A 10,206-nucleotide genomic window follows, 5' to 3' on the forward strand; every position below is an offset into this window, starting at 1 on the left:
ACACCCTCTGGGACCCTAGAGTTAGTGAGCAACCTATTGCTACCTATTGCCAACTCTCAGGCTCTGAGAGAGCAGAATCACACCCTAGCCTAGGACAAAAGTGCTCTTATACCGCACCTATTGCACAGCAGGTAAAAGTAAATATGGCACTGAGGTCAGTGATAATGGGAGAGCAGACATGCACAGAGACACAGGGCTTTCCCTGCAAGGGAGCAGCTTCCCTCCTCCTCACACCCAGGGCCAGCCCTAGACAGTCAGTGAGTTCAAAAGGAGTAAGGCCATGGCACCCATCACCACAGTCTAACCTGGGCAGCACCAGAGACATCAGCACAGATCTGATTTGCACCAGGGCAAAGCATGAAGTCGATGGAGCTGAACTCAGATGATCAGAATAAGGCTTATTATCCCTGGAAATTCATGCACAGGGAGTTGTATGCTGCACAGCCTTTCCTACTCTGAGTCACTCCAACTCCTGCTCTAGGCTGTTCTGTAGCAAACTGTCAATAAAACCCATTAATGATGTGCTTTATATAGAAATAGTGCATTTAACTGAGGAGCTACAGCACATGAAGAGTGCAGCGAGGGGTGAATTACATGGTTCCTAGAACCATAGAATAGCCTTGGTTGGGAGTGACCTTAAAGATCATCACATCTAGTTCCAACTCCCCTGCCATGGGCAGAGACACCTTCCACTACACCAGGTTGTTCAAAGCCCAGTCCAGCGTGGCCTTGAGCATCTCCAGGGATGGGGCAGCCACAGCTACCCAGGGCAACCGGTGCAGGGCCTCAACACACACGCACTGTAAGCATGTGTTTCATCATATCTACTCTAAATCTACTCTCCTTCAACCTGAACCCTTTCCCCCTTACCCTGTCACTACATGCCCCTGTAAAAAGTCCATCTTCATCCCTCTTGTAGATTCTCTTCAGGTACTGGAAGGCCACAATTAGGTCACCCCTAAGCCATCCATTGTCCAGGCTGAACAAACCAAATTGTCTCAACCTTTCCTTGCAGGAGAGTTGCTCCATCCCTCTGATCATCTTGGTCGCCTCCTCTGGACTCTCTCCAGCAGTTAATGCAATGCAGGATGAGTCTCAGTAAAGAAGTGGTAAAGGTGGGTGGGAATCTTAATGTTACATAGATCTGCTTGATGTTTGGAATATATATGAACCTAATTCCCCTTTTGATTTCAGTGCAGTTATATCTAGCACTCCCCTGTGTTTCTACTGATATATAAATTCTCTGCTGAATAATTGATAACCAACTTTCTTTTACGTAAGCCATTACTGGAGAGCCAGCAAACATTACAGACATGTTGTTTGCCTTCTCTCTTTTCCGTCCTGTTCTCATCTGAGTCACCTCTGGCTACCATTCCTATCTAGCTCCTTCATTGGTGGTAGCTATTAAAAAAAATACACCTTTGAAGAACCAGTGGCAGGAACTGTGCAAAAAAGAAGCTCTTTGACAGAGATTCTTGGGTTTTGTCCTACATAAATACACATCTGCAGCTGTTGACATTGTGACATTTAGCAACAGGTAACAACTGACCTTCTACACAAGCAGTTGTCATTTCCATCCACTACAGATGGCTTTATCTGATGGTTACAGGGAATTCTAACTTCTCAAAAGAAATTAGGAGGATGTGGGGAGCAACCCCTAGAAGAAAGCAAAAATTAACCAGGGGTTCTTCACAAACTTGGAGGGAGTTGTAATATATAACAGCAACAAAGAAGCAAGAAGTTGTTCACGGTGTAGTCCAGGTAGAAAGGGGACGAGACTGAAAGTAGTGGGGCGGAGCAGGAGAAAACAGCTGTGACACTTCCCAGCACGTTCTCTTTCCGTGTGTGGAGAAACAAAACAAACACAGCAGGAGACCGAAACCATAACTTGAACCCGACCTCCAGCTCACTGGCTGTATCATAAAACCTCAGGGCTGAACTTCGGTCATTGCATCACCAACACAATGCAGTCCCAAAGCCCAGTCAAGCAACTTCACCGTGATTTTTTTTTCTCACATGTGCTCAAGATAGTAGAGGCTAGCTAAGAATATGGCCTTTCAGAAAAAAAGACATGTCAATTTAATTGCCAGTTGGCTGGACAGCTTGCTTTTCTGTTGAGGTTGGTTTGTGGGTTTATTTGAATATTGCTGCAATGACAAAATGTGGGTGAAAAAATGTGATATAGGATTTAACTGGAACATTAATATATTTTTGTCTGTATCTGTTTCTGTTAGAAATGCAATCAATACAGCAGTTAAAAACAGTGGAGATCATAACGTGATCAATTATGCAAAATATAAACCCCACCACCACTTTAACATGGCACCAGGATTGTCCCCACAAAGAGGTTCTTAAAATCTTAATAAATGTCCTTGTACGCATGATTCATGGTTTACAGAGTGATAAGTACTGAAAGGGTCCAAACCACTCAGCAAGGCAAGAACAGGCTGAGTTCAAACTCAGAATCCTGCTTTTCCATGCTGGTCTTTCCTTCAACTGCAAGTTACTCCATGTACACAATTGTACTACAAATACCAAGCATTTGTTTCCACAAAGCAGCTGATTTTTGTGCTGCATAGAAGAAGAACCAGTGTGTTCAAAATCAAGTATTCTAGTACTCACTTGCAAGTGCAATTGTTGAGGCAGGACACAAATAGGTAGCCAATAAAGAATTTATCATTATCATTGATAACAGTACTGCCAAAAATTCCAGTGCACATCTCCACAATTAAACTGACTGCCCTGTGAAGGAGGCTGAATAGAAGAGCAGACTGAACACAGAGCCTTCCAATCCCTCAGCTTCTAACAAAATGCCAGTTGCCACCCAATGCAACAGCGATGAGACTGTCAGTGTCCTCAGCAGTTCATTCCCATTCAGGAAGGTTCACAGGCCTTTAAAGATTCTCCCTCTCCACTCGGGATAATGCCCCCTCACCCTAAGCATCCTGCCAGACAGACCTGTTCCTGCCAGGTACAGAAATACACACCCAGTCTTCACCCTGTGCTCCCAACACTGGCACAGGGCAGACTTAACAAATTGCTTAGCACTTAACAAACAGCTGAAGATTGCAATGCTTTGTAACTTCAGGCGGAACTTGAAAGCAGCAAGTCAAATGAACATCCTTCTCTGTGGAGACAGATGCAATGATGCCATGACCTGAATTTGCATTCTGTGCACCAAATTTATTTATAGGGGGCAGGAAATAGTTTTGGGAAAAGAGATCCAAGATGCCATCTTTGTCTACAGCATCAGTATTTCATCCTCTACTTGGCCACAACTACATGCCACAACACTTGTATTTCTGACTGATACAGAGTATATATCATTCACGTGGTAAGATTCTGCAACAGGTTGCCCATAGAACCTGTGGATGCCCCATCCCTAGCAGCATTCAAAGCCAGGTCTAATGGGGTCCTAAGCAACCTGATCTAGCAGATGGCATCCCTGCCCGTGGTGCTATGTTCCAAGAATCAGATGATCTTTAAGGTCCCTTCCAACACCAACCATTCTATGATAATGTATAAGAATACTGTAAAGCCACGTATATCTTACTTAAGTTTAATGCATATATTACAACTTGAGTTTGCCTTTAATCAAGAAAATACATTAGTTTACCTAGTTTTAAAATGAAATTTTTTAACCTGACAGGCTGCAGCCCCTGGAGTAATATTTGATTATCACTCCACTGTTTCTCAGAACCTAGACCTTCCATGGTACTTAAATGCTACAAACCCATGCAAGTAATAGAACTCAAAGTGGAATGAGTCTGTATATTTCTGTGACCAGAGCCTAACCTCGTTTAAAAAAATCCCAGCACTAACAGGTTAATTTCTGACTTCAAAAGCATGGATTTTTAGGCATGATCTGCTACCCCCAGCCACGCCAATTAGAGAGAAGGTAATAGGACCGTTGCCACAAATACGCAAATTGAATAAAAACCTGGCAGAATAAATGCAGTACCCTTTTTGTACATTAGCCTGAAACAACCACATGCAGGCTCCACCAGGCTGGAGCTGAGCCAAAAGATTATCCATCCTTTCTGTCACATGTGGATTCTCTGAGGATCAGCATCTGGAACTCTGTGTGCTCATCGGTGTTCACCTGTGGTTAAAGATAACGAATTCAGACACAACCACACTCAGAAGTGACCACTGGGAGATGCATGAAGGACAGTGCGTGCCGTACAGCACGACCTCGACCCAATACTGAAATGGGAGAGGCAGTGCCAGAAAACTCAAATCTGGTAACTTTGCCCAAATGGCGTGGTTATATCAAGCAGTTAGTGGCAAAAGACAATTTGTCCATGCAGTTGTTATACGTCCATGACACTGTACTTGCACTGCCTTGCTCAGTTTGACACGGCTTAACTACAAGCCAAGTAACAAGTTGCTCCTGCGCTTCCTCACCCACCCCCTCCCCCCAGCGGTGCGGGAGGAAACACGCGGCACGGGCAACTTATTGCCGTGGCTTCCCCGGCCCCAGCGCAGACCCCCAGACAGCCGTGCCCCTGCCAGCGCCATGGGGAGCGGGACCCCTCAGCCCCGGGGGAGCGGCCGCTCCCGCCCGCCCGTCTCCCCTCACGCCCGTCTCCCCTCACCGCTCCATGGCGGCCGCCACAAGTTCTGGAAACCGGCCGGCCCCGCGGCCCCCCGCGCCCCCTCACCTCTGCTGCCCTCCTCCTCCTTCCTCCGCGTTCCCCTGGCGGGGCCCCAGCCCGGACTACGAGCCCCGTGGTGCCCGGCGGCGCCGCGGCTGCGCGGCGGGCCGGGGGGCGGCGGCGGAAGCGGCACGGGGCCCCGCCCGCCGCGGCCAGGCCGGGCCGTTGCCGCCATGCCCCGGGACAACATGGCCTCCCTGATCCAGCGGGTGGCGCGGCAGGCGCGCATCACCTTCCGCAGCCCGGCGGGCCCGGCCTTCGGGGAGAACCTGCACCGCCTGCAGCAGCTGCTGGACGAGGTGCGCGCCGAGGACTTGCACTTGGCGCCGCGGGGACCGTCGGCCGCGGCGGCGGCGGCGGGCGGGGGTCCGCCGTGGGCCGGCGTGGTGCCTCCCGTCAGCTACATGCACATTTGCGAGACGGAGAGCTTCAGCATGGGCGTGTTCCTGCTGCGGAGCGGCGCCTGCATCCCGCTGCACGACCACCCGGGCATGAACGGTATGCTGAAGGTGCTGTACGGCACGCTGCGCATCGCCTGCATGGACACGCTGCCCGCCGGGGCCGCCGCCGCCCCGCCGCCCCCCGCCGCTGGCAGCGGGCCGTGCCTGCGCGCCCTTTTCCGCTCCCGCCAGCACTACACGCCCGCCTCGCCGCCCTGCCTGCTCTCGCCGCACACCGACAACCTCCACCAGATCGACGCCGTGGACGGGCCCGCCGCCTTCCTCGACATCCTGGCGCCGCCCTACGACCCCCAGCACGGCCGGGACTGCCACTACTACCGGCTGCTGGAGGGGCCGCCGGCGGCCGCTGAGCCGCCCGCGCTGCCGCGGGAGGTGTGGCTGGTGGAGACCCCGCAGGCCGCCGACTTCTGGTGCGGGGGTGAGCCCTACCCTGGGCCCCGCGTCTGCCTCTGAGTCGCCGCCGGCGGCCCGGGCCGGGCGGCGGCCGCTGGGGACGTTGTGCGCTCGCCCCGCCGAGAGGGGAACCCGCCGCTCGCCGACCCCCGCCCGGCCGCCCCCCGAGCCCACCGGACAGCAGCACCGCGGGGACCCGGTGTTCCGTGCCGGCCGGCGCTGGCTGGAGCTGCGCGGGAGCGCCGTGGGTCAGAGTCTTCCTCTGATCGCGGGCTTCGTGAGTCGGGGGAAATAAAGCGCCAGAACGTGTTTATGTCCTTGGGGCCGATGTGCGGGAGCAGCACGGTTAAGCTGCTCAGCTGAAGGGTCGGGGAAATATTCCAGCATCCTGTGTAAATAGTTAGGGCCACGCATCAGGGAGGGGCGTTCAGGCTCCAAAGGGAGAGTAAATGCAATAAGAATTGTTGCAGGGTGCCCCGACATTTTCCAGAGGGGCTCCCACTGCCACAGCCAGCTGGCACCACGGGGCCAGGGGACTGTGCCCACTGAGTCTGGGAAGGGGGTTGGTCAGGCTATAGCCTTTGGGGACTGTCTTCAGAGTGATTCTCAAGAAGACCTGTACCCTGCTAGTAAAAAACAAATCCAGAACAACTCCTGAGCCAGGACAGCCTCCAGTAAATGCCAGTGATCAATCCCCAGGGCTGGAGTTAAGGAAATTCCTGCTCCAAAGAGACACTGTCAGGTTCAGAGTTACTTTTCAGCAGTTCTTTAAAGTGTCGCATACAAGATGTCACTATTGCAACTGAGAATTACTGAGTGCATCTATGCATACTTCCTTCAACAAGAAGGAGACAGCTGCTAATTAACCTCGCTTGGAACCTCTAACGCAGTGGTGGCAGAAGGTGGCAGAAACTGGGCATCATAAGAGAAAAAACAACTATCCACTGTTGTGGAAGCTATTCTAGAAACACGGCGTATTTGCAAACCTTCAATATACAGCAGCGCATACCCTAGGTACTGATAAGATTTGACCTGATTGTCTTCTCTTCAAAGCGTGGTCTGTGTTTTTATATGGACAAGTGAACGCTTTGGGCTTTTGAAGCCTCGCAGTTTCCCTCTTTATACTATTTATAAAGACTACTTTTTCATAAGGCTTTTCAATAAACGTAGAGTAGAAGAGACACCGTGAATTTCGCCTTTGTATGATGGAAGCGGTCTGGAGATGCAGTTTGTCCGTGGCAGGGGATGCAGTCTTTCTAACACGGGAGAAGGTTTTTCTACAGGTGAAATGCCCCATCTGTACTGCAGGGACTGGTCTTGTGCCTGTTGATCCTAACGCACACTTCATATCACAAACCCAGGCCAGGGCAGCCTTGGCCATCTTAGTCATGATGTGAGAATTCGAGTTAAAAAAACACAACTTAGCAACCTCCTAAGTGATGTACCAACCTGCTCCAGAAATCATTCCACAACTGGCTTCACTTTTCTGTGTATTTATAAAAGCAGACTTGTTTTTCCTGTACAGTGGCTTGTATGTGTGAATTTTTAAATGATTCTGAGACGGCATTGCTGCTTTTTTTTTTTCCCCTGGCCTGCGAAAGCATGAATGTAATATACAGTCAGAATTATGCATGCATGGATTAATTCTTTTGCAAGGAAAAATTGGTAGAAATTATTTCAGGTGATTTCCATTTATTAGAGCACTTTAAGGTGTCTGATATTTCTGCAGCTGGATTACCTGTTTTTCTTGGAATTCCCCTGCAGTTTAGCATTAGTTAATGTGTAACAATTCTTGATCGAATGTAGTCATTAATTATAAGGCAATGCCTCCCTGTGTTACAGCCTGTTTCTACCTCTCTGCAAGGCTCATGAAGACAGTCATCCTTTTTCAGAAGTCCACAAAGAAGATAGCACGGTGCGTGCAAACAGCTGTACTGGAAAAACAAACTGCTACAGTGAGCATTTTTTATCTCATCTGCTCTATCCTCCCCATGCTTGGTTTTTAATTTTTTTTCCTCCATGTGTAAAACCTAGTCAAGATGTTTAATTGGACAATATTTAATGCATCTTTCTGAAGAGGACAGCATGGTCACTCTGTGGAGTGCTGTTAACCATGGCAAAACCTTTTTTTTCCCCCCTCTTATTTTCTTTTCTTTTAATTAAGGTGTTAGTATCAAAGTATTTAAAGGTGGAAAAATAGCAACGAAAACCTGAGATGCATTTTAAAAAAAAACCTCTTTGTGTAACTTCTTGCTTACTCACTAATTGAAACTTACTTCCTATGTTCTGAGTTATCTGTAGGCAGAAGGTTTAAGTCTGTAATGCCATTCTTCTCTGCAGTCTGATTATTGTGTTTTCACAACAGCAAAATAATTGTTATTGCTGAATTATAGAATAAATACAGGATATCTCAGCACTGACCAGTCATTACTTTCCTTCACAAGTATGAGAGCCTTGAGCCAACTACAGTACAGAGTGCTAGTTTCTTTTGCCTGACAATCCAAACAGTGTGACTGGCCTTTCCTTGAGAGGCGATGCTTAGCACTGGATTCTCAGCCCAAATCCTGCAGGCAAATCCAGGCCCATACACTATTGCTGCTTTTGAAGCTGGCTCTCACTGCAAGGCAGAGACAGGAGCATAGGACCATTGATACTACACGATCTGAGGTGCTCTCGTAGCTGTACACTAGTCACCAGCAGTTTCTTTAGTTCAGCTCTTCTACGATTTCTGTGTTACCTCATTTTTGCTTTTGATTTTGGGATTTTTCTTTGTAGCATGGCTGGAGACAGTATTTTGGAGAGTGCAAGGGGAGCCTTGGATTGTGTGTCTGGGTAGCTGAGGTACCGATTTTGGTCAAGATGCTCTGGCTGTGACTGAGCTGTGGTTATCCAAGGCCATGGCGGTACCTGCAGAAGCCCAGCAGGCAAGGAGGCTGCAACTTCTGTGTGACATCCCTCCAGCAGCAGGCTGTAGTCTCTTGGGGGCCAGGACCACATGGGATCAGGTGGCAAAACTGCAGCCCAGGACGTGAAGGCTTACTTGTGCTGCTAAGGTGGATGGTGGGGCAGTGAGCATGGCTTCTGCACAGGCTGGTCCGTGCCCAACTTTAGAAGCTGTCTTGATTCAGAACCAGATATGTCACTTCAGCTCCCACTGACTGCCTCTCCAAAGCGAAGAGCAGCTGCCCCAAAAGCCAACACAAGTTCCAGAAGATGGGGAGCAGGGTATATCAGACAGAAAGGGCAGGTGCTGCTGGGGCTTTGCACAACGGGACCTAACACCTGGGCAAGCAGAGGCTGGGAACCACCAAGCAAGGGCTTGACCCCCTTGCCCTGCTGTGCTGGGCTGTGGCATTAGTGGTGCGGTCCATCCTGCGCAGCTCAGTTCTGCAGTGCGGGCCACACCGGGGATCTGTGTGGCAGAGCAGCAAGCCCGCGGGGCCTTTACGACCCTGCACCGATGGCAGGACCCGAGGGCGGGCTGAGGCCGGGATAACATCTTTAAAAACAACTAAAAATAAGTTTACAAAAAAAAAAAAAAAAAAAAAAGCGCGATATTGCGGCCATGCGGGTTCAGCAAAAGCAGTCCGGCTGTGCCGCGGGGGTGAGCGCCGCCGCCCCGGGCCGTTGCAGAGCCCTCGGGCGCGGGCGCGGTGCCGCCCGCGCGGCCCCGGGAGCCGCTTTCCCCGAGCGGCGGCCGTCGGGGCGGCGGTACTCACTGTTCCGGAGCCCACTCGCGGAGGTTGCCTGGGGCGGATCGTAACCGCGGAACAAAACAGAATGAGTCAAAAAAACCCACCCCGCTCCCTGGTTAATATTATCCCGTCTCTCGTCTCCGAGGGAAATCCCCGCGCCCAAAAGCGAATGTTTGTACGCCGGGGCCGCAGGTTTTCCACGCCGAGGTTTTGCGGGGCGGGGCGGGGCGGGGCGGTGCGGTGCGCCCAGCAGACCCGGGCCGGGCTGCCCCGCAGCCCTCCACCGCCGGGACCCGGCGCGGGCCGGGAATGACCGGGGGACACCCCGTCCCTGGGTCGGGCCAGGGAACCTACGGAAATAAAGATGTCAATTTAGCATAATTAAGAGATTTATTTGTCGTCTTTTATAAACGTTGTAAGCACCTACCCTATTGTCGAAAAGTTTATTTACAGAGTGGCCAGAAAGACACCCCCCTCTCCTTCCAGACCCCATTAGTGGTTGTGCATTATTCGTGTTACCTGCGGCGCACTGGGTCCCGGCCGACCACGGGCGCCGGTCCCAGCCCGAGTATTTACATCCTGTCCCAAGTCCTACTACAAACGGAACACTTTTAAGTCACCAAAAAGAAAAACAAAACCAAAACCCCAAACCAGTGCGTACAAAAATATAGTCTCTAAAAAAAAAAAAAAATCCCAATATTAATAGGCAGAAATGTACAGCCATACTAAAACCAGGGAGGGAAAAACTTTCCGGTCTCGGTGTCGCTGCTGTCGTCGGAGCGGATAGGTAAGGCACCCCCCACATGCAGACAGGGGACCGGGCTCTACACCACACAAGGCACCAAGGACACCTCACCACGACGGCACTGCATGCATCCATCCTCCCGCCGCAGCCCCTATGTACAACCGCCGCGGGGCTCCCCCGGGCCGGGGCGGGCCGGAGCGAGCCGGAGCGGCGGTTGTACATAGGGGCTGCGGCGGGAGGATGGATGCATGCAG

General features: G+C 51.0%; 1 protein-coding gene and 1 long non-coding RNA gene across 18 annotated transcripts in view; one reads left to right on the forward strand and one right to left on the reverse strand.

Annotated features, from left to right (window-relative positions):
* LOC121667115 overlaps window positions 1-4,770 on the reverse strand; it is a 142,538-nt gene extending 137,768 nt beyond the window's left edge. For 16 of the 17 annotated variants that reach the window (XR_006016924.1, XR_006016923.1, XR_006016919.1 and 13 more), the window contains exons 1-2: window positions 4,665-4,770; window positions 3,962-4,102 (exon numbers count right to left, since the gene is read on the reverse strand). This is a non-coding gene — a long non-coding RNA (uncharacterized LOC121667115). The remainder of the gene's footprint in view (window positions 1-3,961; window positions 4,103-4,664) is intronic. The other variant, XR_006016928.1, reaches the window with a different exon arrangement.
* Window positions 4,771-4,772: 2 nt separating this feature from the next.
* ADO (2-aminoethanethiol dioxygenase) lies at window positions 4,773-7,925 on the forward strand. The gene has a single exon (XM_042033369.1). The coding sequence runs from the start codon at window positions 4,832-4,834 to the stop codon at window positions 5,570-5,572; it is 741 nt and encodes a 246-aa protein (XP_041889303.1). The 5' UTR covers window positions 4,773-4,831; the 3' UTR covers window positions 5,573-7,925.
* The last annotated feature ends 2,281 nt before the right edge of the window (window positions 7,926-10,206 follow it).

This window comes from Corvus kubaryi, unplaced genomic scaffold (assembly GCF_017639235.1).
Source record: "Corvus kubaryi isolate FWS band 111438036 unplaced genomic scaffold, C.kubaryi_AGA036_p1.0 37357, whole genome shotgun sequence".
In the NCBI taxonomy this organism is placed as follows: domain Eukaryota; kingdom Metazoa; phylum Chordata; class Aves; order Passeriformes; family Corvidae; genus Corvus; species Corvus kubaryi.